General features: G+C 43.1%; 2 protein-coding genes and 1 long non-coding RNA gene across 3 annotated transcripts in view; 1 reads left to right on the top strand and 2 right to left on the bottom strand.

The window, feature by feature from the left end:
• The window catches only part of LOC118403263 (cytochrome P450 2U1-like), a 66,744-nt gene that overhangs the window by 9,062 nt on the left and 30,527 nt on the right, over positions 1 to 27,155 (bottom strand). The gene's annotated exons all lie outside the window — the stretch shown is intronic.
• The window catches only part of LOC118403265, a 47,957-nt gene continuing 26,352 nt past the window's right edge, over positions 5,551 to 27,155 (top strand). The window contains exons 1-3 of the long non-coding RNA XR_004829629.1: positions 5,551 to 5,812; positions 6,021 to 6,233; positions 9,048 to 9,222. This is a non-coding gene — a long non-coding RNA (uncharacterized LOC118403265). The remainder of the gene's footprint in view (positions 5,813 to 6,020; positions 6,234 to 9,047; positions 9,223 to 27,155) is intronic.
• On the bottom strand, positions 15,928 to 26,605 carry LOC118403262. Its single transcript, XM_035801872.1, has 10 exons — positions 25,915 to 26,605; positions 22,584 to 22,700; positions 20,251 to 20,783; positions 19,616 to 19,879; positions 19,189 to 19,329; positions 18,436 to 18,537; positions 18,173 to 18,322; positions 17,561 to 17,622; positions 17,296 to 17,335; positions 15,928 to 16,630 (listed from the first exon to the last, which is right to left on the bottom strand). Exons 3-10 carry the CDS (start codon positions 20,755 to 20,757, stop codon positions 16,337 to 16,339), a joined length of 1,560 nt encoding a protein of 519 aa, XP_035657765.1. The 5' UTR covers positions 20,758 to 20,783; positions 22,584 to 22,700; positions 25,915 to 26,605; the 3' UTR covers positions 15,928 to 16,336.

Consider the following 27,155-nt stretch of genomic DNA (forward strand, 5'->3'; position numbering starts at 1 on the left):
GCGTTATGACACCATATACACCTCGGGGCGGGTCATTAACCCTTAATTATCTGCTATGGGTTACTCCTACGTGAAAACTGACTGGGATTATAGTTTTACAACCTCTCCGAGCCAGAATATGGGACAAACGCAGCGAGCCGCGCCAGTTCACAGCGGGGACTTTCCCCAGAGATCGCTGGAATAGACGAAGACAACGTATCGACTAGGTCAGAAGTTGAGTTGGGCACAAATAACGCTTTATATTGTCTAGTTGTTATGTATATGTTTATTTTGCAATAGAAACTGTGCTTAACTAAACACTTCCTGTGTCAGGTTTTCTTGTTTGCAACTTGGCATCTTTACTGATCGTATTCACTTGGATTCTTCAACTTCGCGGTGGCCAGTGAAACTCCCCTGTCAGCTAAACTCCGTCCCCAAGCTTACCCACGCTTGTCACTTTAGACCGACAGCAATCGGCGTATGAAAATGTTGGCAGAACTTGAACTTCGCGGTGGCCAATGAAACTCCTCTGCTGACTAAACTTCTTCCCCAGCCTCATGATGCTATCTTATGCCCCCATAAGATCTGCTTGGAGATTAGCGCTGTCTATCGTTCTGGCATGACGGGCGTGACGGCACGCGCCAACACCAGGGTATCTGCACTTCATTACTCTCTAAGCAGAGGTTAGGCTCCGGTTTTTTTAAAAGTTTTTAGTTGTTGTTATGGGGCTATTTTTTATTGCGTCTTGTATTGAATAAAAATCAATAGTTGTTTATGGTTAACAATTGTCAGTCAGTCAGTCTAGTCAATTGCACATGTGTACAAAAATAAAGCCTGATTGATTGACTGATTGGAAGGTGTCAGTGCGGGCTGTAGTAATGAGGATTTCACGATGTGGTTAGCTCTCGGTCCCCTGTGGTTCTGCGGTAACCCAACCCGGGTCTCCATGCAGACAGGACGGGGTGCCGTGTACTCGCCGGTAGATATCCAGGGAAATTTACGGTGCCAACCTCGACAATAGTGCTATCCCGCCTAGGTGCATCTGAAAACCTGGTAAACGTGTGGCAAAATCTACGGGAATAGGAGAAAATAGTGAGAAAAATTAGCCTAAACATCTCCCCAAACCGGCTGGTTTTTTTTACGCTTTTTAGTCGTTTATATCGGGCTTTCTATTTTGTACTGTGTTGTGACAATACAAGCCTAACCTCTGCTTGGAAGGCTACGGGGGCGCTGTCTGTCGTTCTGTAATGCCCACGTGAGCGCCGTCAGAAGAAGTTGGGCTCTGCGGCTCTTTGATAAATTATGTCAAGCTGAAGGATTTGATCCTACTGCGTTCGTTTCTAAACAATGACAGGCGCTGCTCGTTGTTTATTGGTACTATCAGATTACTGACTGGTTACTTTCGATCAGTTTTTGGTCAAACTATTCGTGAAGCATCTCTCATCACGGTTTGGTCAGGCACTGTTGTACAAATAGGTAGGATGTTGTCTCCATGTTTCTTTTGAATTCCGCTGCGAGAGGGAATAAGGCAGGGTGGCGCAGGGCTGTCTCCAGGACCCGTCCCTCCGTCCCAGGAGGAACGGAAATTTACTTGCTGGGACGGGAAAAATTCCCCCGCTCCGTCCAAAGCAAGATGAATTTCGTGACATGAAACTACATTTTAGTAAGCTTACTACAGTTAGATGTGGCATATTCAATTTCAAAAATTGGCTTACGAATGCCAATTTTTGCATTTTTTTCGTGGAGACGCCCTAACCATTCCAAGCTGTGCGGCAAATAAACATCGCCGCACGCGGCCGATTTGGAGACACGGAGATCAGGGCGGCGTGCTTTGCGTGTGGCGATTGCCGCGCAATGTTCTACTGGAAGCAACCCTTGCTAATATAACGCCCTTGCTGGAAGTGATAGGGTGCGGCTGCGACGTCATTTTTCGGTTAAAGGTGCTTATGTTGATTAGTATGAAGGTTCAAACATAAGCTATCGGTGGAACAGGTAGACGCAGGATGTGCCGACAACTAGTGCGTGTCCATTCAAAACGTTTCCGATTGATATGTTCTTTTCTAAGAGGGGCGAAAATGCACGGTTTTGTAAAGTGTATGCAAGCTGTTATGATAATCGTCCTGTCACTTAAATGTTAGTAGACTCAGACAGCCCCAGACGTGCAGCCGTAATTAGTCTGTTATTTCTGCTGTGTGACAAATATCAATGAGGTGTTGTCCTTTGTTCTGCGATATCGGATAAGCGAGAGGGCCTATGGGCTCGTGTAAAACCGAGTTTCATACTCAAATTGAGGCCAAATCAAGTTTCATTTTAAAAGTTTGATTGAAAAAACAAGGAGTTAATCACAACACAATGGTCTATAGAGAAAGGACCCCCGTGGTATCTATTTTGGGAGCCGCTGCAATTAAGTCCGCGGTAAGTTGTCTCACAAGACAACTGTAAGCTGTACATGCATGAAATTGTAAGAAGCTCTGAATACCTTGGATGCTGGTTTGGTCGCTGTGGTCCTACTCCTAGCTACTCCCTGACAAGGATGACGAACCTGAAAAAAAGTTCATACAAAAATGAAGTGAAATAGTATTCAGGCATAGCTTGCAGGTTGGTAACAGTGCCACAGAAAGCCAGCGTTCAAAAGTTTTATGTGTCTTCTAAAAGTGTTCTTTCGTTTCCCGATAATCGTAACCAATAAAATTTAACACAATAATACCCTGAATAAATAAATAAAATAAAACACAATTAAGGGGTGCAGGAATTCTGCATACAACGAATCACATTTACTCGTTATGTGCATACTTAGAATACCCGGGGCACGAAAATCTGTCAAGTTGACACCGATAATTTATTCAAAAATCTGTCATGAGAAAACTTTAGAATGAAGATTTTGTTCGTAGTTTGAAGTATAGTTTGATTTTAATAATACTAATACAGTATTTATCAATGGCATGGTTTAAAATCTTTTTACTTAGTATTAGTAATACTAAGTAAAAAGATTTTAAATCATGCCATTAAATCTCATTTATTTCATTCACACTGTTGCATGCGCAAATAGTTTAAAAACAGAGTTTTGAGAAGGCACAACCTTAATTGCGTAGTGAGTCACATCCTGAAACAAACCTTTTGACCTCCTTATGTTCCGAAGGGAAGTCCCCATGTTTATACGAACTTAACGAAGTCCCAGAAAACCCAATGTAAATGGTAATCTCCAAGCAGATCGTACGGTGCAAAACTGGCCAAGAAGTATAGCCGGCCAAAGGGTGTGCATTTGCCAACCAACGCTATACCTCCCAGCTGCCTTGTTGTGTTGGAACATGCATTTAATACAGGAACCATTCACATTGAGTTTCCTGGGATTTCGGAACATAGGGATTGAACCACTTAGCTAGGAAATAACTCAGTTCAACCCCTATTTCCGTCCCCCTTGGACATTCAATGATCGGCAATGATACTATTGTGTTTACTATACATGTATTTTCCCACTGAATTATTCATTTATCAACTCACAATTTCTTTCGCCTGGATGCCAGACTGTTTCCAGGGCCTACACAGGCCTGCTCCTTGGCTCCATGGCCAACATGCCCCATAAGAAAATCTTAACCCCCTGCGGTAACCCCCCGCCGGTCTGGTATCGCCCGTCCATTAGACGAGAGCTGAAAAGCTCAGCGCGCGGCTAGTGTGTCAACTCTCGGAGTGGGACAAATCATTTTCTCATTTGTTTCTCGAGAAACCATAGCCTGGTATCCACCCTTATCATTGCGTATTAATTGCCCTCTTTGTGTTTAGATAAATACTGTTGAGTACAGAAGACAACTCGGAAGCTATAAAACACGGCTAGCCTGGATACCAGACCCTCACCCGATCTCAGTAATATCGTAATCTCCAAGCAGATCCTACGATGGCATGATATAGTATCAAAACTGGCCAAGGAGTTTAGCCTGCAAACCCCTTGACAGACTCCTTGGCCAGTTTTGATGCTACCTTATGTCATCGTAAGATCTCGACCCGACTTCAATGAATATATATATATATATATATATATAAATATCATACATCCAAAGTAGGGTTTTCTCACTCCATCTTCTCGAATTATATTTCATTCACATTACAACGAAAATTAACAGTAAACAGCAAACGTACCTTTTTGCCGGCCGTGAATATTTTGAACGAAGTCTTCGGCATTCCTGTGACATCCGATATTTTTTCATAAATTTTGTCGACTGAGTCTAGTTCAGTAGCCTTGATTTGAAACGCCGGTCCGCTGGGTAGAATAAATCGATCACGAGCGGCCCTTCTTGTGCGGAAACTTGGTAGAGTCAAGGAGAAAAGTATGACAATAAAACGGGAGATAAAAAGCCAGGCAGACAGCATCAACTCCCAAAATATGAACGGGAGATAAAAAGCCAGGCAGACAGCATCAACTCCCAAAATATGTCCATTAGGTGAATGATGGTCCGTGTGAGATCGTAAACAATGAAGAATGCTACGACAATGCGGTAGTCCTGGGTACGGATCATCCGGTGGGTCATGATGGCCTCCTGAAGTGTAGAACGACGCAGACGGTGGTACTGGGAGGAAAGTTGTAACGTTCACCCCGTTTGCTGTGATTATGTTCTTTATCTTAGCTTGATAGGCGCACTAGCAAACACAAATAGGTAGAACGACAGAAAATACATCGCGCGTGAATCAATCTAATGAATCTCGGGCTGTCAAAATCAACTCGCTGGCATGATGGGAAGGCGGTGAGTCACAAAACATGACACATGGCTCCGTGGCGCCGGCCGATTTCACGGAGCCTAAATGCCAGACCCCGCCCGCACACAATAAGTACTATATCGTGCACGGTAAATGAAGGGGCCTCTTGTAGAATACCGTGGGGACATTTTGGTATTAGAGCCAAGGAACTAGTCTGTAGTGTATAGGCCCCGGCCCTATCCGGCATCCAGGCTTGGCCAGCTTGCACGTATTATAAATTACCTGCTGATAGTAACAAAAACTCGAAGAAAAACAAAACGTCCGCCGAACATTTCATTATTTCCGTATTTTAACTTGTGAAACAACACAGAGGCCCATTTATTATCCTTTGAACTTGGAAGTTTTCGAAATACTATCCGCCACTAGAGTTCTATCACCAAAATGAAAACAGTGCAGTGGATGTCACCTAACTTGAAGACAGTGGGGAAAATCCGGACTTGATTTACAAAATGGCTGATAAATTGAGCCATCTCAGACAAGGACAAGAAATAGCAATGCCTTCAAGTACCAAAGACGTAAAAAAACAGTCGAAGCCTAACCTCTGCTTGGAGAGTATTCTTTGATGCAAGTTCTTTTTGGCTAGTTTTTCCGCGAGTGAAGAGCGGAAAGGGTTTTTTTTACAACAAAAGAGAAAAAAGAACCGATAAAGGATTTATAGTCGTGTAGAATGTAGCTGTAGTAATGACAGCTTCTCGGAAACTCGTGTATGGCGGATATCGCCCTCGTGTTAATTAGCCGTGTCTCCGCACAATGATATCGCCAGCCGGTACACACGGACCTGACGGACCGATGGGAGAGATAAAGCCGTGACTTACTCCAAGCGGAGCTGCGTTTGCGGTCCACATATCCAGATGCTCGCTGCCTAGTGATCGTCAATACATACCAGAAACTGAGAAAGTTTTCGCTCGAAGTTTCTAAGTACATAGCCTTTCGTCAGAGTGCACCGACTTCGATGGCGAAGCCGCGCCTACACAACTGCACAGACGAAGATGGCGAGGTTAACGCTAACATTGCTGGCATTGACTATCGTATAGTTGTCGTGCAAGTAGACAAGTCGACCAAAGACGATACAGTCGCAATACAAGTAAGTATGCGTTTTTAAGCTATTTTTTTCAAATCGTGCTTCGTAATTACTTGTATGTATTTGTTGTATTAAAGAATGTCTTTCTGTATGTGATGTAAAATTATTCTGTAGAAAAAGCCATCCTTACGACGGGTTCTATTACGTAGAGTTAGTTGGTGAACTCCAGTTAACCTCTGGAGGAGATATTGACGAAGTGTTATTTTCACAGGCTAGAAAACGCCATCATGGCCAGGATGCGGACGTGTACTTCGTCAAAGTCAAGAGATTCCTTGTGGACGAGAACCTTTTCTGCCAGAAGTTTCGTGGATGTGTGACGGCTGATCAGTTTCGTGACAAGTAATATGATCTGGACGCGTTTGGACCATTCAGCAAGATACACCCACGAAAAGGAAAAACACTGGAGCTCACGATCGTCGTGAAGGTGAGCTGCCATATATCAACCATTAAAGGCAACCTTAGCAATATTATGTAAGTCATGTTGTATTAAAACGCATTACATGCATTAAACGCATCTACATCAATGTTTCGTAAATTGAGCCATTAAAGACGGCGCAGAATAGCCTGGGTACCATCCGTATTCTACCGGGGCTCCTTACACTCGCTACCCCTTAGAAATTAGCCTGGATACCACACCCCGGCCCGATCTCAAAAATATTTGATCGGACATATAGAAAACTTCACAAAATGGAAAGCTCGACAAAACGCCTAAACACTAACAAAACTGCCTGGATACCAGACCCAGGCCCGACTTCAGTATCAGAGTGTAGCTCGGGGCCGGCTGTATTTCCGTGTGGGCATGTTGGCCCTAGAGCTCAGGAGTTGGGGTGTACAGTAATCCAGGCTAGTCAAAAACAGCTGGGGCCGAACATCTGCTTGAAGAATACTCAAGCGAAGCCATTTCTTACCCTCCAAGCAGAGGTTAGGCTCCGACTGTTTTTTAAACGTTTTTTTAGTCGTTTTTATCGGGCTTTCTATTTTGTATGGTATCTTGTATTGTCAAAACCTAACAACCCCAATAAAAACGACTACAAAAACAAAACAGCCGGAACCTAACCTCTGCTTGGAGAGTAGCTATTTCTGGGATCGATGATCCTGCTGATATGGATACACCACAGGCGTTCAAACAGAGGGTGCCATTCAGCTTGCCAGGCCAACATCCGGACAGATAATTCACCCCGGTAAATTAACTCAGGCTACATCAGATGGCCTACCCTAGCATAACAAAGCTGCCTACCCTAGTCTTTCTTTGTCATCTGCTGCCGCTGGCAAGGGACATAACTTTCGATCCGACATCTGAGTGATTAAAATCAATCACTGTAGAATCAAGGAAAAAGAGCATGATTAAAAGTCATTCATCGCTCATCGGTCAGTTAGACTGTGCTTAGGAACATTGACCCCCTCACCCTTAGGGCACATTCAACCTTGTGCGGGAAAAAAGTTGTTTAAACTTTGATCCACCGATGTGAATTAGAAGACTAGTTATCTGACAAAATAAGCCGTACGCAAGCAAGACAAAAACAAAAAACAAAAAAAATGTATATATGTAGGAAGGGCGAAATTACCAAATTGTTTTACATCACTTTGTTCTACTTTTGATGTGCTATTTTCGTTAGGTTAGGGCGAGGTTACTGTGTTCACATCGCCTGTCACTGTTCAAAGTGTGAAGCCTGCAAATTTACATAATGATTGTCTAAAAAAACTGTGTCTAAATCACCGTGTAAGTGTTACATTTGGAGAGATGGATATTTGATAACCTTTGATGTTTAAGGGAAAAAGTTTTTTTTCCAGTTTATAGAATATCACTTGTGATGCTTATGTAATTGCATACATAGTGCGTCGGGCTTGCTCGAGTGGTGAGAGATCAGTTTTGTGACCCTGTGAGTCATGTGTCATGGCAGAGAGCGGACACGTGTCTGTGGCTCTCCAGTAAGTAAGCAGTCCTTATGTGTGCGGGAGACGGGCCGTGTCCCCACTCCTTTTTCCTCCGTCATACATTTTTCTAGACTCTCGGTACCAATTCGTAATAACAAATTGGGGACCTTTCCCCTCTTACAAAAATGTAACTCATATGGACTTGAATATGGGCACAACTGTGAACAAACCTTAAAGACTTTACAGGTACAGAGACAGATACCCATAGATGACTGGGAAGAAGCGATTTTTCATAAGGCAAGCCCTAGAGAAAACGCAAGCTGTGCAAAGCTATTGACCCTAAAGTCATCCTCCTGATAGCCACAAGTGGTCCTGGTTCTCACCCCTGTCGTGTAGATCTTATCTACGTATCTATTAGTACAAAGAGGCTGTGTGGTTAATACAGAACGCGGTTTTATCTGTCATACTGCATAAGGGGTTATATTGCCATCCAGGTGATAGGGAAATATGGGCACTAAAGTATAAGAATTTGACAGAAGGCCAGCGTAAAATGGCGGCGCCAAAAAAGTCAAACAGGTTTTGTGACCGACGTCGGACACAATTTCACAATAAAGGCCAGTAAGGGTAGGGTTGCTAAGCTAACGAAAGTGATAGAGGGACATTTAGGAAGGTACACAAAATGTTTGAAGCCTTGCGACCCCTTGAATACAGAAATTTGATCACTTTTATGGACCATTTTTTCATCTAAAAAAGCTACATGGGCAAATTACTAAAAAATGACCCACAATTAATTATGGAAACATGTTGGCCGGCAGTTGTGATGACGTTTGTACACAATCTACTCAAAAGGCCATCCTAAAACATTACCTGTTCCCATGGTCGAACTCACGTCGTCCCTTACCAGCGCACAACTAGAAGGGTTCAAGAGGAATTCAAGAACTCGTTTGCTACACGGTTCCCCCTTTAAAACGCTTCAAGTAGTGGTAAATTTGACCAAACAAATTTGATTCAAGGTAAATGATTTATTCTCGCTTCTGGAGTGGAATGCCCCTTGAGACCAAAGTAAAGGCTCATGATCAGGCCATAACATTTCCGTCTACTTAATAATTTCTTCGGTCTTCCCACCCCTTGATTTCAAAAGCTTTTATTTTTCATAACTATTTATATATGATACATTTCTATTAAACACCTAGAAATATTCATTAGACAGTCGGCTCCCGACAAGTCTATGTGTTATGGCGTCATAACAGGGTCTTCTGATTGGTCGACGTCGTCTGGCTATATCGTGATATTAGATACAACATCATATATTACCTTTTGTGCTTTAACAGTGACTAATAATCCGTTCTATTATACGCAATAGTTGGGGCGGCAACATCTTTGGTTGCTTCAACGTCCACCGCTACCACCTCCAACTTGTCCAAGTCAACACCGAAGGCTCTCAAGTCCACCTCGGTCCGATCCAAGTCAACACCGACGGCTTCCAAATCCATCAACAGTGATGTCGACAGCAGGGACGGATTTGAGCGTCAAAAGAGGTATTTTCCGCACACCTGACAATATCTTTATAGTAGAGAGTGGCATTATATACTTCAATCGTGGCTTTCATTTTCATCCCCATCAATAGTTTGGATGAATCTATATTGTTTCTATGACACAGTATCAAATACCTCATTACTACAGCCCGCACTGACACCTTTCAATCAATCAATCAATCAGTCGAGCTTTATTTTTGTACACATGTACAATTGACTAGAATGACTGACTGACAATTGTAAACCATAAACCCCTATTGATTTTTAATCAAAACAAGATACAATACAAAATAGAGAGCCCCATAAAAACGACTAAAAAAACGTTTAAAAAATAAGCCTAACCTCTGCTTAGACTAAGAGAGCAGTGAAGTGCGGAAACCTTGGTGTTGGTGCGTGCCGTCACGCCTGAACGATCGATAGACATCGCTAATTTCCAAGCCGATCTTATGGTGGCTTCAGAGAGTATCACAAGCTTGGGGATGAAGTAGTCGGAAGAGGAGTTTCATTGGCCACCGCGAAGTTTAAGTTCTGTCTACATTTTTATACGCCGATTTCTGACCGTCTAAAGTGACAAGCGCAAGCGTGGGTAAGATTTAGTCTCCAAGCAGACCCTACTTTGCTTAAAGAGATAGTATCAAAGCTGGCAAATGAGTATAGCCGGCCAAAGGGAGTCAAACGGACACCTGGTGCCGCTATACTAAGTCCCTTGCCAGCTTTGTTTCTATTTCTAAGGCACCGTAGGGTCTGCTTGGAGACTAGGTAAGATTGGGGACGGAGTTTAGCTGGTAGAGGAGTTTCATTGGCCACCGCGAAGAATCCAAGGCAATACGATCGGTATAAAAATTCCAAGATGCAAACAAGAAAACCTGACACAGGAAATGTTTAGTTAAGCACAGTTTATTGCGAAATATACATATACATAACAACTAGACAATATAAAACGTTATTTGTGCACAACTCACCTAGTACCTAGAACACGATCCAAATTTAAAGGGGAAAATCCAATTTGTTCCCTTTTTCCGGCTTCAATTTTCAAACCCTAAGATCTTGAAATGTGCAAAGTGAAGCTGTTGAGTATTCCATAATATATTTGGCAGACATCAATGATTTCCAGAAGAGCGTCCATATAGTCTTAGATTTTCTCGCTAAACGCGGTTAAAAGCCGCCCGTCCGATCGCAATTAGAAGCCGCCTGTCTGAGCGCGGTTAAAAGCCGCCCGTCCGAGCGCGGTTAAAAGCCGCCTGTCTGAGCGCGGTTAAAAGCCGCCCGTCCGAGCGCGGTTAAAAGCCGCCTGTCTAAGCGCGGTTAAAAACCGCCTGTCCGAGCGCGGTTAAAAGCCGCCTGTCCGAGCGCGGTTAAAAGCCGCCTGTCCGAGCGCGGTTAAAAGCCGCCTGTCCGAGCGCGGTTAAAAGCCGCCTATCCGAGCGCGGTTAAAAGCCGCCTGTCTAAGCGCGGTTAAAAGCGCCTGTCCGAGCGCGGTTAAAAGCCGCCTGTCTAAGCGCGGTTAAAAGCGCCTGTCCGAGCGCGGTTAAAAGCCGCCTGTCTGAGCGCGGTTAAAAGCCGCCTGTCCGAGCGCGGTTAAAAGCCGCCTGTCTGAGCGCGGCTAAAAGCCGCCCAACAGCGACCAACAGCCTTGTACCGTCAGCGCGGATGAAAGCCTCATAGAAGCAATTCTCTGTAAAAGAATGTGAGTTACATTGTGCAATAACATGTTCCTATTACCTCAAAAGAATCAACAGTCCGAAAAAAAATTAGGTTCGTATTTTACTGTTTATTCTACAATCAATATCAACATAATAATAGTACACAGCATTTACAGAAGAATCATAGCATAAAATCACACTACTCTGAATATGCCAATGCTGTACACAGAATATAAAGTTATGACAATGCTTGCTTGGCTTGCTTTGGTAGTGTGAGACGTGACTGTCAGTTACATGCTTGTACAGACTACATGTATGGTCCCTGTTAATAGACCTCCAAATAGATACCACAGCCATATTTGTAGACACATAAATATCAAACCTAATTCAGTTATAAGGAAGACATTTTCAAGTTGCAAACATTGTACATACAAGAAGACACTTTCATACAAAGTTGATAGAGCTGAGTTGAAAGTTTTAATACGAGTACAAGGTTGCTTTCCAAAAATTTGAAATTTGCTGTTCTTTCAATAGGACCTTGATTATGTAACTTTGTTACAGCTATCTGGATAATCCTACTGGCTTTGATAGTGTTTCTTTGAAAAACATTACCAGTATTTTATGCTAATCTGCCCCTGCCTTTGTTTCCAGCATGTATACAGTCTGGGATTTTTATTAGTTTATGTATTTGTAGGTTTCAATTCAGCCCTTTAGCTGCTGGGATGGTCACAGTAGGGAGTACTTCCTCAGTGCTTTACCCAGGGCACACTGGATTTCTTTTTAAAACACACTACGCAAAATACACTATCCTTTTCTGCAGGCGGGTTGACCCTGAAAAGGGATGCCCAAAACACGCACAAAAGAAGCCTATTAATAAGAGGGATGTACATCAAATCTAAACCTCGGTTCCGTCCTGTTTTAATGTGTATTTCCCTCCTACGAGGGATAACAATTTACTATTGAGTACTTAGAGTGTATAAACTACCATTTGACTAGAATGATTGGGTATCTAATTTGGCTGGAGATTTCTTTCATGTGTGAAAACGCCGAATATCATCGAATGGATCCTAGATTGTTTATTGTTTATTGTTTATTCAACAGATCTCCATTAGTGATTACAATTGAAATTGCATCTCTAATCTTCCTGGAGTCGTTACAAAAACACATTACATGATACAACATTAACACATTACTTATTTACACCTCACAACGCTTAAATCTAACCTAAATAAGTCTCAAGTAGCTGAGAGGTCAGAGGTCAGTATAAAAAATCTATACATAATTTTATATACATAGATGTCAATGAATGTCTTTACCACCATTGCTGTAGAGGTTTGTGTTGTGTCTGTGTTTTTAGTCTGTCTTTGATGTGTTGCTTGAACATGGATGGTGTAGATGCTTTAATGTATTGTGGGAATGAGTTGTAGGATTTAATACATCTATACAGGAAAGTTCTGGTTGCTGCGCATGTTTTGGGTTTGGCCAGTCTGAATCCCCCCCCTTGTGCTAGGCGTGTGTTGTGTCGGTGAGTGTTTTTGATTGTGTGTAGTCTTTTGTAGGTAGCTTCTGGTTTCTTAGCTGTTAGGAGTTTGTGGAACATAGTGAGGGTTCTGGTGTAGAGTCGTTCGTTTACCTTTGGCCAGTTCAGCTTTCTATGTAGGTCATCAGTGTTGGAAGTGTACTTTGCATTAAGTACTAGCCTGGCAGCCTTATTTTGCAGGGTCTGTAGTTTATTTAAATTAGATTGAGAACCTGCAGACAGAAGACATGCACAATAATCCATGTGACTCAGAACAAGTGTTTGAGCAACAGTTTTTAACGTGTCGCTAGTGAAAAAGTCCTGAGATTTAGCCAGTGCTGCTAGTGCGCGTGCCATTTTAGATGCTACTTTGTCCAGATGTTGTGCCCAGGATAACTGCTGGTCCATCAACATTCCTAGTAGCTTAGCATGCTCAACCTGTTCTATCATTTTGTTGCGCATCGAAAGCTGTAAGGCTGGCTTATCTTTTAGTTTGTGCCGGCTTCCAATAACTATAGATTTGGTCTTGTCAACATTGAGCACCAGTCTGTTAGCTTGAACCCAGTCATTAATATGAGTGAGTTCAGCTTGAAGAGTGGTTTGTACCTCCGCTATGCTGGGGCCTGCTGCAGATGGGGTTGTGTCGTCTGCGTACATTACTACGTCGCAGTGTTTTACCACTGTAGGTAAGTCGTTAGTATATACGCAGAACAGCAGTGGGCCTAAACAGCTACCCTGTGGTACTCCACTATTAATCTCTTTGTAAGTCGAGATACCACCATTTACAGAAACGGCCTGCATCCTGTTTGTCAAATAACTTCGCATCCAGTGTAGGGCAGAATCCACAAAGCCATAACTTTTCAGTTTGGCTAGCAATATTTCATGATTTACAACATCAAAGGCGGCGCTAAAGTCCAAAAGGACAGCGCCTACCAGGTTTCCCTTGTCAATTTCCTCAAGCCATTTGTCCGTCATTTCTACCAATGCACTCGCGGTGGAGTGTTGTCGCTTATAGGCATGCTGGTAGTCGGACATGATGGCGTTAGAGACAAGGTAGGTTTGTATCTGATTGTTGCATATCTTTTCCAGTAATTTGCTCAGAGCCGGTAACAGGCTGATTGGACGACTGTTAGGTCCATTTAATGGAAGTGCCTTGTTTTTTACAAGAGGTAGTATTTTGGCTCTTTTCCACTGTGTGGGGAATGTGTGTTGTTTGATAGAGCAGTTGAAAATATGACACACTGGATTTGCTATATGATCGGCCGCGATTCGCAATAGCGTGTTATCAATGTTGTCAAACCCCGTCGATTTACAAGGCGGGAGTGAAGTAAGTAATTCATGTACGTAGTTCTCTGTTAGTTCTTGAAAGGAAAAAGAACAGCTTTTTGATGTCATGATGTTTTCGTTGATCGGTGCAGTGACACTGGCTATATCTACTGAACTTTGCGGTGTCAGGTCCTCAACTTTTTTTACGAAGTACTCATTGAAATATTCAGCAATGTCCCTAGGTTTTGTCAATGTCTTACCGTTTGTCTCGATGAACGTTGCAGTTCGTCGTGAGTTTCTACCTAGAATCCCATTCAGTACTTGCCAGAGCTGTTTGCTGTTTCTGTCTCTACAATGTTCTTCAATCAATTCCCTGTAGTGTGTTTTTTTCTTCCTTCTATTTTCTTTGACAACTACGTTTCTCAATCGTTTATAAATTTCGTAGTCAGATGCTAGACCTGAAGCTTGCGCTGCCTTTTTAGCGTCGTCCCTCATGTTCATAAGGTCTCTAAGGCCTTCATCGATCCAATGAGCCGGTGACGACCTTACAGATCTCTTACGGATGGGAGCGTGCTTGTCGGCTATTTGTGAGAACAGGGACATGAAACAGCTCAAGGCATCATTTACATCTTCTTCATTATTCACAAGGTGCCAAGGAACTAGAGAGACGTCATGTAGGAAATTTTCTTGATTAAACTTACTGTAAGAGCGTTTGAGTGTGATGATTGGATGTCCCTTTGGTACCTTAGACTTCCTTGTGGTGTGTATTAAGTTATGGTCTGTATATCCTAACGGGATTGATCTCGTGTCGGTGAATATGTCAGATCTGTTTGTGAAGATGAGATCTATACAGGTGCTGGTCACATGATCACCATTTGAGTGTGCTACCCTTGTCGGCTGCTTAACTAGTTGGTGCATGTTGAGTGTAGAGGTTTCCAACTGAAGTCTGCCACGCAGGGGACAGCTGGTGTCCGACCAGTTAATGTTGTAATCCCCTAATACCAACACCTCTTGATTACCTTGTGTGACTGTGTCAAACATATGTGTGATTCTATGTAGGTAGTCTATCGTAGCATTTGGTGGTCTGTACATGCATCCTACCAAGATCGGCTTGACATAGGGAAGATGTATTTCTACCCAGGTAGCTTCAATATCCGGCATCTGTAAATCTAATTTACATTTGTATGGAATACTGTCTTTGATATACAGAGCAACGCCTCCACCCTTGTTGTTACGGTCCCTTCTTACCAGGGTATAATCTGCCACACTCAACATTCCGTCATCTATTCCATTATCGAGGTGCGTTTCAGAAATAGCTAAAATGTGCAAATTGTTAGAGCACAATAAGTCTGATATTTCGTGCACTTTATTCCGCAGGCTATTTATGTTGATATGACCGACGTGGAGTCCTTTACTTGCCAGACCAAGGTCTTCGGGGCCGGGGTTGGTGTGGATATCGCCGGACAGTAACAGCACGAACATGGCTAGCAGTGTAGACACGTTCGTTGAGGCTCTATTCTGTGTTCTGTGTGTCGAACGTCCTCCACTCAGCTTGATGCTGCTGATCGCCAACATTCCTGACAGTCCAAACGCTGCGGGCTGCTCAGGTGTGCACTGCCAGCTGTGTGTAATCAGGGCTAGCTTGTCTTCCTCATGCAGTGATCGTTGAAAATAACACGTCTTCGGAAGCAGGGCTATTACTACAACTGCCCATAGCAGCGAATAACATCTAGCAAGACTAAAAAATGTCTTAAGAAAAGCCATAGTGACTCCAGGAAGCTACATACGCAATACTCTGACACTAGTTTGCGTTGACAATATCTCGTTGACCCAATTGACGGGCTGTCAATTTGGCGCCAAATCGCTTATGTGTATACAAGTCTGTGATTTCTACATCAACACATCGTTTGCGCTGGATACAATTCATGAAAAAGATACCTTCTACCTACAATAAAATACAACCTACTAACTATATACAAACTATAAAAAGCGCAATAGGCAAGGCTGCTGTTTAACAAATACTATGCTCATCGGCAGACACCATCCATGCTTCTGCGCCACAACAAGTATGCGGCGGATTTTTGTCTGGCTCAATTTTCGCCTTAGATTTCAAATTTGTGTAGGGACCTGGTGACTGTTGAAAACAATATGCTTTGGCCAACTTAGGAAACGTGAAACAAAAGTCAAAACTGAAATAATACTTGCGTTAGGAAAAAAATTCACGGAGTCGAAGCGGAAGGTGTCTCGCCACAACGGATGACCTCTGACCTCTCTAGATAATGTTCCCAACAACCAAAGAAGCTATCTTTCCACTTACTGATCAACAGACCCATGTACTTTGTCATATTCGTGAAATACACGGTCATAGCATTGAAAAGTAAAACATCTAAAGAGATGACATAGTCTACTTTTAAAGACTAACTAACTCATTGTAGCCCTGAAACACTGTGTGGTAAGCCGATTATACTTAGAATGATTTATGTACTTCGGTCATTTACAAGATAAATACATGGCAAATAATTATGCTAGAAGGCATAGAACAGTAGGCATAGCATAGTACAAACACTTGATAGAACTTGCAGATTGAAAAAAACAACTATATATGGCGTGCTATAACTAAAAAAACAAAAGCGAGTATACCCCTAACACCTGTCAAAACACATTGATGATGAAAAATAATGAAAACACACTAGTTAGCAGAAAACTGGGGCATGCCAAACACCCGGAGGTGCTCCTCCTGTGCGAGGGTCATGTCGTCATTAAAGTTTACAGTGCAGACGACATCCTTCGCAGAAATAAACTCATCTTTGAGCGGTACCCCGTCGCTGTCAACCTCTTCCTGGTACGTGTCGTCATCTGTTTTCTTATCGTACCACCTCACCTTCAGCGGCTTGGAAACGACGACACGACCGAACCAGGGAACAGGGTCCTTGTCTTCTGTCGTCCCTTTGAAGGCGATCATCTCATCCACCTCGTAGTTGTTCTGCATTGTGGGCGAAAAACATACTTAGCTCATAACAGAATACGAAATATTAATGAAAAATCTATTTGAAGACACCCTTACTTTGTTGACATATACAAAAGTCTACTCAAATCCCACATCGTTTAACTTTGACCCCATTATAGGTACGTGAATGCACGTGTGCCTATGTCACGACAAAGTGTGACTATGCGACTAGACATAAATCATTACCGACCTTCCTGGGTTCTTTCCTTCGGGACTTCGGTGCAGATGACTGAAACGACAAAATGCGACATAACTGATTGAAACATGGGGAGTAGTCTTGCAATCTTGATTAAGCTGCAGTTATGTGACAATTTAACGTATTCAATCAATTTCTAATTCATACTGACTGTATAGATGACAGCTAATGGTTTTTGCTAAAATGCTGTGAGCACTTATAAATACAGAAGATGGTATAAAAATATCATTTATTCATGCTATATTTTCTATAAGAGGTAGGTTGTCTTGTTTAAGAAAATTCGAAACTGATTCCGGTCATTTTGCGTTTTGAAATAAGATATACTTAACATTTATTTACTGGAATAGGTGACAACATACTATTTGTACCGTTAACCCGCCTACTACAAAATGAAATCTAGATATTACCAATGTTCATTCCCGACGTAAAAGCCTTACGGGCATACCTGGTTGTCCTGGCTGTCTCCGCTTATGTTACGTTTGTTGCTGAAATGTAAGAAGATATAACATTAATTTTGTAAAGGAAATCTCGCATACCTTGTTTTCATTATTACTGAGAAGAAAACGATTTCGGTTAACCACAGTCCACACTAAACTGCAATGAAAGGAAAACACATACGTCAACGGTTATGTGCTGTACGTGAAAAAGAAACTTAAGGACACGTGCTTCTGAGTTCTTGATGCTTAAATTATCAACAAGAAGAAACTAACCCTTTCCCATTTGTTGTTTTCAGCATACCACTAGCACTGGGCCTTGCTCCGTCGCCAGTGTTCTAACAAAAAAGGACCTTTTTCGTAAGTCATCTAACATCAAATCAGTTATCTAGCACAGACCATTAAACTCTACATAGTAGGATGTGCCCACGGAAGAAAAAGTTTATCAACCTGAAGGTAACAAATGATGACCACGAATGCATGTATAATGTTTCTGAGTCGTTAAAGTTTGCAGCCTTGCTTTGTTTTATTTCCACATTTTTGTATTCGCCTTCTTACATAAGAGATGAAGTGTAAGGATTTGTCGTCGTCTAACCAAGTGATTGGCGTTACGCAACATCCGGGACACATTTGTGTGATAATGGGCGGGAAAACATTTCGTTCAGCTTTGATCACCGAATTGTATCGTGGTTTTAATTCTCAAAGCTACTTTTCACGGTTTTGCTTGCTTCCATTTAACAATGAGCTTAAGAGTCACCAAATAAACATATTTTACGTTTCTCTATATAAGGTCGGCACAAAATCTTGCGGAGTCGTGAGCAAATGCTATTTGTATGCCTTAGGGATTATATCAGATTATGATCCAAAAAGCTACTTAATGCTGCTTACCTCCCGGAGCCCTTCCAACTCCAGCAGCATTTTTTTCTGCTCCTCCCTGCTTTGTTTGATCTCCAGCTGGAGATTTTTGGTGTCTGCCCTCGCCTCTTCCAGCTGGTCATGTGCAGCCCTGAGTTCCATCTCCTTCTTCTTGTAACTCTCCTGCATGGGCAGATATAATTAAATGTTTATAACGCAAAAAAGTATTCAATGAAATATCCTGCTGATTTGTTCAAAGCTAGTAAAGTAAACCGACACCTTAGATTTATAGTTACCTTCAAAGACGCCAGCTTAGCCCGCAGGGTCTGGAGTTCTGCTGCCTGTTTATCAATGACGGCATCTTTTCCGTCACTAGTGTCAGCGCTGCTGGGACTCACCTGCATGGAAACATGAAGCATGTTTTTGTGCTGCAGTGACGAATCGGCAACAATTCTACTGACAAGTAAAACGAATATCAAATCGGTTTCTTTGTATTTGGTACGGACAAGGTGCGCTTATTTAACGATTTGACACAGCAGCACAGGTAACTACTATTAGATCGATACGTTAAGCGAAGTGGAACCTGCCCAAATGCGACCTCTCTCCTCCCGATACCCCCTTTTCAAAAGTAAATATATTTAAGTCAACAACATGTCGGATAGGAGTGAACTCCAATCACATACCTTAGGCTAACGTCTCATTTCCACAAAGGGGCCCGGCCGGGCAGCTTTGTGGAACGACAGGTTCGATATAAAAGACAACAAGAACACAAAATGTACCAAAAATAATTCAACAGTATGCCTTGTGCATATTTATTAGCATCATCTTTAATTTTTCGTTTCCGTTAACAGTCCGGCCGGGCCCCGGGTAGGAAATGTGACGTAGGCCTTAGCGGGATCGCTTTAAGCAACAGAGATTAGTTATTGGAAAGCTGACTTAACTGTCACACATTCTATTTAAAAAAACAATACGTGGCAAATTTTCCTGCTAACGCGAATTGTTGTACGCTAGACAATTCTCAAATTATCTAAGGCGAAAAGATTCCTCACCTTATCTTCTTCACCTTCCGGCGCACGCTCGGGACTGCTGGTTCCGGGTACAGGTGCAGGTACACCAGCACCTGCTACGGCGCTGTCACGTGACATCTCCATGGCTCTCTTTTGTTTCTTCTTCTTGCCTTTGTCTTGTGACTTATGGGAAATACAACGTTTAATATTCAGCATTGTGAGATGACAGATATCAACTTAATTGCTCATAGGCATTAGTAAAATGCATATAAATTCACACGTGCAAACGCACATGGACATGTGCCACCTGCTTTTGACATAAGGCTCCTTACTGCATTGTTTTTTTTTTTCATTATTAGCAAAGCATTAGTTAGAATGTGACTTTTGACGAACAGTAACATGCATCAAACGGCGTTTATTTCAGGTGTGTCACCGATATTTTAAGTAATGTAAATTAGATGTTACGTACCTCATTGTCGAAGCCATACTCCAGATCCCCGTTGAGGAGTTTCTGGAGTAGTTCCATTTTCTTTTCCTCGTCCTTCCCGTCAAGGAACTTGAGGTTACAGGTTCTCAGGATCCTGCTCCCCTTGGGCTGTTTGAGGATGCCCCCCTGCTGCCACTTCTCTACAAACTCGCACAGTTTGTTCCACACCCTGCACGACGCTGTGGCAAGGCGAGTTTCCAAGCCGTACAGGTTTGTCAGCCTTCTCCTCCTTGACGCTTTCACTGTCTGTAAATGAATGAACAAGGAATAAATAAATTGTAATTAAATCAAATAATAATAATTCGAACACGTGCCAAACAACACACAAGTACGAAACTGTACAAAGGAGTAATGCAATACAGCGTGGAGATAATCAAAAGACAACTTAGTGCGCAGTCACGTGCACATAGGTCGTGAGAGGGTCGTACGATCACTAGCTTCGGGGATTATGAAGCAAAGACCAATTGTATTGGCTCACAAATTTCTGTTTTGAATCCATGTCGCTGGTTGGTTCTGTCACGGCTTGCTTGATCGATGGCATCAAAATCGTACGACGATCGCACGACCTATGTGACCGTGCTTTTAACAAGCACAACACAACACATCATAACACTTACGGGGACAACCGCCAGCATCGTAACCAAGCCATCCTTCCACGGATCCTCTATCTGCTTTTTTTGTGAGGGCGTCAAGTCAACAGTGGTGAGGTCAGCCTCGTTTGTGTACCCTGCCTCTGCATATGCAGCGGCCCTGAAAGTGAACAAACGATCTGCAGAGGTAGATTCGAGGGCAAAATGGATGTTGTTGTGATCCATTCCTACCCTCTTCGCAAGGCTGTCGGAAAGGTCACAGTAGACCCTGGCCCTGACATTCCGGTACGCGTCTGCACTGGGGTCTTCGGCGAGCAGCTTCTGCAGCGCGAGGCGGGTGTGGTTGCCACCTATCACCTCGTAGGTGTAGCCCTGCAAGTTCCTTTTGTTAAAATCCGCCGGCGCCACCCCGACTATGTGGACAGCCAGGATGGTGTATGGCCCATCCCGGCAATTCTTGAATGCTGTGACAAGTTTGTCCACATGGCCGGGGTCAGCGTGTCGGCATAGCCGCTTCCACATTGGCTCGATCATCTTATCCACAGGGATCAAGTGGTCGCCTGTAAGCAGCAGATAATGGTCTAATTAGTAAACAAGAAGCAATTTATCTATCTATCCATCCATCCATCCATCTCATCCATCCATTTCAATTTACTTAAGTCTCCTACATTCAGATAAAGTACCGTAATGTTCAGGGGTGCCTAAGTAACCATACGATCCTTACGGAAAACATACGATCCACTACTAAGAAACATACGATCCCTACGGAAATCATACTATCCACTACTAGAAAACATACGATCCTTACAGAAAATATACGATCCACTACTAGAAATACACGATGCCCACTTGTGTTCTTAGCCATGATAAATGATACAAGACCCTCAACAGACAACAAACACTGGAAATATGTGGCATGGACTTGGGAGAAGTCTGACCAGTATCCGCTTCAACAAACTTACAGTCCGACCTTAACACCCTTGACACCTGGGCCGAGCTAGCTGAACTCAATGTCACCTAATCCCATAGATTGTAAAGCCATGTACTTTTGCGAACTCCTCCTGGGATGCAGCCACTCACTCTTGGTGGTCAGACACTCAGCATCGTCACACAGGCAAATTTACTGGACCTACACTGGTCTGATCACGTAGATGCCATGGTAACTAAGGGAAGTAGACACTTATTTTTCCTGAAAAGACTACGCCGAGCAGGTGTCCCTCTTCCTGACCTGACCACTGTGTATTGTGGATATATAAGACCAACACTTGAGTACGCTACACTCTGCTGGAATGCTGAACTCACAAGATGAGAATCTTGTGACAGCATTGAAAGAGTCCAGAGACGGGCATGTAGAATTATGCTGGGAAGTCAATATCTCTCATATTCTGATGCCCTGTCAACACTCAGCCTCCAAAGTCTGTCAGAACGCAGACTGACATTGTGCCAGGACTTTACCCTTGCAGTTACGAAAGCTACAAGACACGCCCCCTGGTCCCTGGCTACTCCCAGCTCGAAACCCGTCCCACAACATGCAACTCAGGCACGTCAATACAAACTGCCAACTGGGACAAAGCGGTATCTGTCTATCTCAGTCCCAGCCATTCTTACCCTACTAAACGCTCTGTAGTTTGTGACCACGACTAGTTTCATGCGATGTCAGAGTCATTTACTACGCTCACACAGTGCAATCATTTGTTGTAAGTAGCGTGCGTAGTTGTAATTTGTCTTCAGTTGCGATGAACTAAGTATGTATGTTAAATTGTAATCGTTGTATACTTTGTATTTGTCAATCCTATACTCTTGCTTGTGTAACAATAATGTACAAAAAATTGTCAAGCAGAGCAATTCAGCCCCTCAGTCTACTAATTTGCTGGACTACGTCACTTAAGCGGCAAATTCAAGATAGTGGACTCTGGAGAACTTCCTTTTTTTCATGTATAGTTGGTACAATAATATGCCGCCTAAGAAGTCAGCATTACTGTAGGTTGGGGTTTGGTGTTTAGCAGGATGTGATAAGCCTGTACGCAAAGATATCGTAACGAATAATGAGCAATCCCGAGGCCGCCATAGTGAATCTGCCGCTTGTGTGACGTGACCCGAGCGTTGGTCCAAAAGATTAGTAAGAACCGTATGTTTTCCGTAATGATCGTATATTTCTAGTAGTGGATCGTATGTTTTCCGTAAGGATCGTATGTTTCCTAGTAGTGGATCGTATGTTTCCTAGTAGTGGACCGTATGTTTTCCGTAAGGATCATATGTTTCCTAGTAGTGGATCGTATGTTTTCAGTAAAGATCGTATGATTATTTAGGCACCCCTGATGGTTGCGCTACAAAAACTCTGCCCAAACAGTCTGACTTACCCACAAGATGCCGCTTGATAGCATCTCTCTCTAACTCTATCGAGGTATCTGGTGGGGTAGATTTGGCCGCTGAGGAGCTCGGTCCATCCGCGGATCCTGAGGAAGACGTTTGTCCATCTGTGTATATGAGTGATAAACTCCCATTATTACTATAAATACATCACGCTTCAGTACACAATATGCTAAAAGCTTACACATAGCCGAATATGCCCCACGATCACTAGTAAACCAATGTAGGAGGTAGGTCGGAATATGGGAGCCAATGTAAGGTCATGGCTAGCTTATAGCGTCGGGTATGCACCAAGCAGCTCCTTACCGTTTCTTAACAAATTGCAGTCACTGACAAAATCCAGATCGAGTTTCAAATGTCACAAACTGACGAGTCTTTCTTGGCTGATTCTTAACTCTCTAAGGAAAAGGAGCACAACCAACGCATTTTGAAATTTCATTCTTAAGCATAATGACCCTTTCATCTATGTTGTACACACCAGAAGGAAACCAGAATTCAACTTGAATCGCATTTAGCTTTAAACATACTTCTGGGGATCTTCTGTGTTTATGGTTGCCTGTTGGTCGAGAGTGGTTGACACACATTCTGATAGTAGTTACTTGGTTGAGAATGAGTCGGCTAAGATCTGTCCATAAAGGCGCTTGTATTTCACTATGCAGAATGCGCTAGCTAACGTGAATCAAAACCACTGCAAACATTCCATGTTTGAAGCTCCTTGCTGCGAAATCAAATTTCACAGCACAGTACTTCCATACGGACCCGCTTCTAGTGTATTTTGCAATATATGATTTTGCCAGCATAGCCAACTTCCGACACACTTTCGTAGACGGAATAAGATTGACAGAGCAGTGAAGTGACTATCACACACAAAAAAACATAATCTCATCTTGGGATAGAGAGAATTGGGCACTTAAATGTTGGGTACTTAAGAAGTTGAAAGTAGGTCAACTTGAAATGCAAAAATTCAAATGGCGTCGCCAAAACTGCCTTAAAGGTCTCATCAAACAGTATTTATGCACGACCCTCGTCCCCAATAGTAGTTCGGGTACAATGTCAGGGCTTGAAATAATTTTTCTGCATGCATCACTTTGAATGTAAGAACTATGGATCAAACTGAAATTGTTCAGAAAGAATTGCTATTTTTTTCTTTTATACTTTAAATGTGGTAATAGATATGACCGCTAATAAGAATCCAAATACAGCTACATTATACATTTATGTATAAAACCCAGTACATGGACCAGTGCAGGTTAGCACCTTGCTATAAATTTTGAGGTGTCGAACTTCCTCACTTTGGGGTCATTAACCATGTAAATGTAAAACCTGTGCTGAAACCTTCAACCACAGTGCGAATTCCATGACTGATATGTAAAGGCCCCCTCTCACTTGACGTGCGGCACGCTTGCGGCATTGCTGCGTTCGGAAGATGCTCAACGAATTTCAGAGATAAAGAACGAATTTTCTTACTTGTTGTGTATTTTGTGGTCTTCTATGTCACACTTTTACGTATTGCGCAATATCTGAATTATAACAAATCGGAGAAAATAACAAAACAGTACCGCAGTGAACGAACGCAGCAATGCCGCAAGCGTGCCGCACGTCAAGTGAGAGGGGGCCTTAAGTAAGTGAGGTCGGCTCACTTGAAATGTATCATTTTTCTTGCCATCACACCTGCCGTTGCCATTATAAGACCTAATGCGGCCGAAAGCCCGCTCATGCTTTACGGGGTGACATACCCTTTCGCTGACTAATTCCAAGACGTGGATGCGTCAATTCCGGGTAATTGGTGTAAATCAACGTATGGCTGATAGGAGACGGAGGTTCGCCAACGCCAGACAAAAGAATTTGCACCATCGCACACCGGTGCATGCCCATATCCTTTTTCGAAAGGCGTGGTGGGTTCTTTCATGCCTAGGTTACACATAGCCGAATTTGGCTCCCGACTCTCTCCCGACTATGGTTTAGGAGTGATTCGGGAGCTAGTCGGCTGGCGTTCGGCTGCGTCGGCCGGCGTTCGGCTGAGTCGGCTGGTGTTCGGCTGCTCCATCCGAATGTTTTGAAATGTTCAAAACATTCGGCTCTGAACGGCAACTCTGGAATGGGTCGGTTGGTGATCGGCTGGTGCTCGGCACGGTCGGCTAGCTTTCGGTTGATGTTCGGGAGTAAGTCAGCAGTCAAATTTAAATCTTAACTACGCCATAAACATTGCTGATTTACTCCCAGCTTGTTTCCAACTTACCAATTATTCAACCCCAAGACCGTAAAAAATCTCTGCTAACTCATTTTCCAAGCAAAAAGACTATTGCCAGGACGTAGACGAATTACCCCTGAACTTCACACGACCGACATCCAGCCAAAAACACAAAGAACCGTAAATGCCGCACTGGCCATGGAGCTATAATTATGATCCAAATTTGATCTCTTGGTGATGTTTACAAAATAGAAGAAAGGATAATCTTGAATAAAAACGACAATGAGCACTCTTTTGGAAATCGCTGATTATGTCTATTTCAAGTCGAAAAAGGGTCGGGGATCGGTTGGGAATCAGTCAAGTGTGATTCGGTAGTCTGCGGCTAGAGGTCGGGATGGTTGATGATAGGTTAGTTATACCCCCTTTCCACTAGGACGGCGCTCTCGCCGCGCTCTCTCTGCGACCTAAAATTTGACAGATCCTTCAACGAATTCTATAGAAAAGAAACGAATCTTTTTACACCTTGTGTGTTTTGTTGTCTTCTCAGTCACACTTTTACGTTTTGTATGATATACCCAGTGTGAAAGCGAAGGTTTCACATATGTTATTTAGGTCGCAGTGAGAGCGCAGCACGATCGCCGTCCTAGTGGAAAGGGGGCCTAAGCATTTGGGACACAGTCGGGAGTAAGTCATTAATTTACTAGGCGGGAGATGTTCGGGACATGTTCGGCGCTAAAAAAAATGCGTGGCTTAAACTGTTCAGAGTAGTCCCGAACTACTGCCGACTTGGGTCGGCTAAGAGTCGGCTAGTGTTCGGGAGCCAAAGTCGGCTATGTGTAACCTAGGCGTAACGTACGTGGGGTGTGGCGCCCGCAGACACCTCCATTTAACGTCCTATCCGAGGCACGTTAAGCTATGTACTCATTTATACCTGAGTGAAGTGATGAAAGTAGTGCAAAGTGCCTTTCCCAAGGGCAAAGGATGGGTTTGAACCGTGGCAGGTTTCGATCTCGTGACCTCTTGGTACTGAGCCCACCACGCCTCCAATTGCGCTACGGGATCCCCTACTACACACAGTACACAAAGGCACGTTTGGACAGTCAGTCGTATACACGCATTTCTGCACATACCTTTAGAAGATGCATCATTACCCCGCTTGGAGCATCTTTTCCAGGTAGCCAGGAATGCCGATCTTGAGCCCTGATGAGACTTAAACAGATCGCAGAAGTCGTTTGCGTCCTGCTGGAACCCTTTGAGTGGCACCGAACAGTCAGGTCCTACCTCGAGGCTGATCTATTTGATATAAAACAAAAAGTACACTCTCATTGGCATGGCATAGAATATCATTAACAAAATACGATCAAAACTAATGAAAGACAATCGTTATCTTATTACATCTGTCTGAAGTTTGAAAATTCAATACATCAGCGCTAAAGGGAACCGGAATTTCATTATTGGAAATATAGGTCAACCATGTAGTATCACCATCGCGTATCTAACTTGGCCATCATTATAGCCATCATAGCCAGACAGATTAGAAATTACAGTAGGATGGGAACTATTATGATCTAGCAAAATAAGAAGCATTGACTGATGTATCCAACAAATATTTAGTACATTAACAGAAAAGCTATAGAATTACACAGTCAATTTTGGGGAGCACGAAAGAGTAGAAATATGGTTTATTTACTTTATACCCATGTTTACCCCCCGTTGGCCTGCGACTGTCAGACCAGAAACACCCGCGGCGCGTGAGTACAAACGCCAATGACTCAAAACTACTCTCAATGACTCAAAAGCAGAGATTAGAATTCGGCTGTTTTTGACGCTTTTAAGACGTTTTATTGGGCTTTCAATTTTGTAACGTTTCTTTACGTATTGCGGCTAGGCATAAAGAAATTAGTACAAAATAGAAAATAAGACTTTTTTTTCTATGGAAATCTGACCAGTTTGCCATTTCCAACATTGGTTTTCTAATGCCGAGATTGGGAGTTCGGTAGCCTGGAGTCCAGCCACAGCTCCAGCCTTGTTAGCTTTGTTCCGCTCCCGAAGGTCCAAAACAAGTAGCGACCTTCGGAAGCGGAACAAAGCTAACAAGCCTGGACTCTAGGCTGGAGTTCGGGCGGGCCGAAATATTCCTCTCCCGGTATTAATTGGACATCGCGCACCAGCATTCCCCATAAAATAAAAGCCTCCTTTCTTCTTCTGCTTTCGTTTGAGGCTGCCTCCCTTGCTAGCGGTCTGGGTAAGAGGCTAGTTCGCACGTAGTTACAAATTGGCTGTTACTCACCCACTGTTACCAGTATGTGTCATATTAATTACATTTGATAATTATAGGGCTTGAGGCGTTTCGTTTTGTCGCAGAACAGAG

Source organism: Branchiostoma floridae, chromosome 16 (assembly GCF_000003815.2).
Source record: "Branchiostoma floridae strain S238N-H82 chromosome 16, Bfl_VNyyK, whole genome shotgun sequence".
Classification (NCBI taxonomy): domain Eukaryota; kingdom Metazoa; phylum Chordata; class Leptocardii; order Amphioxiformes; family Branchiostomatidae; genus Branchiostoma; species Branchiostoma floridae.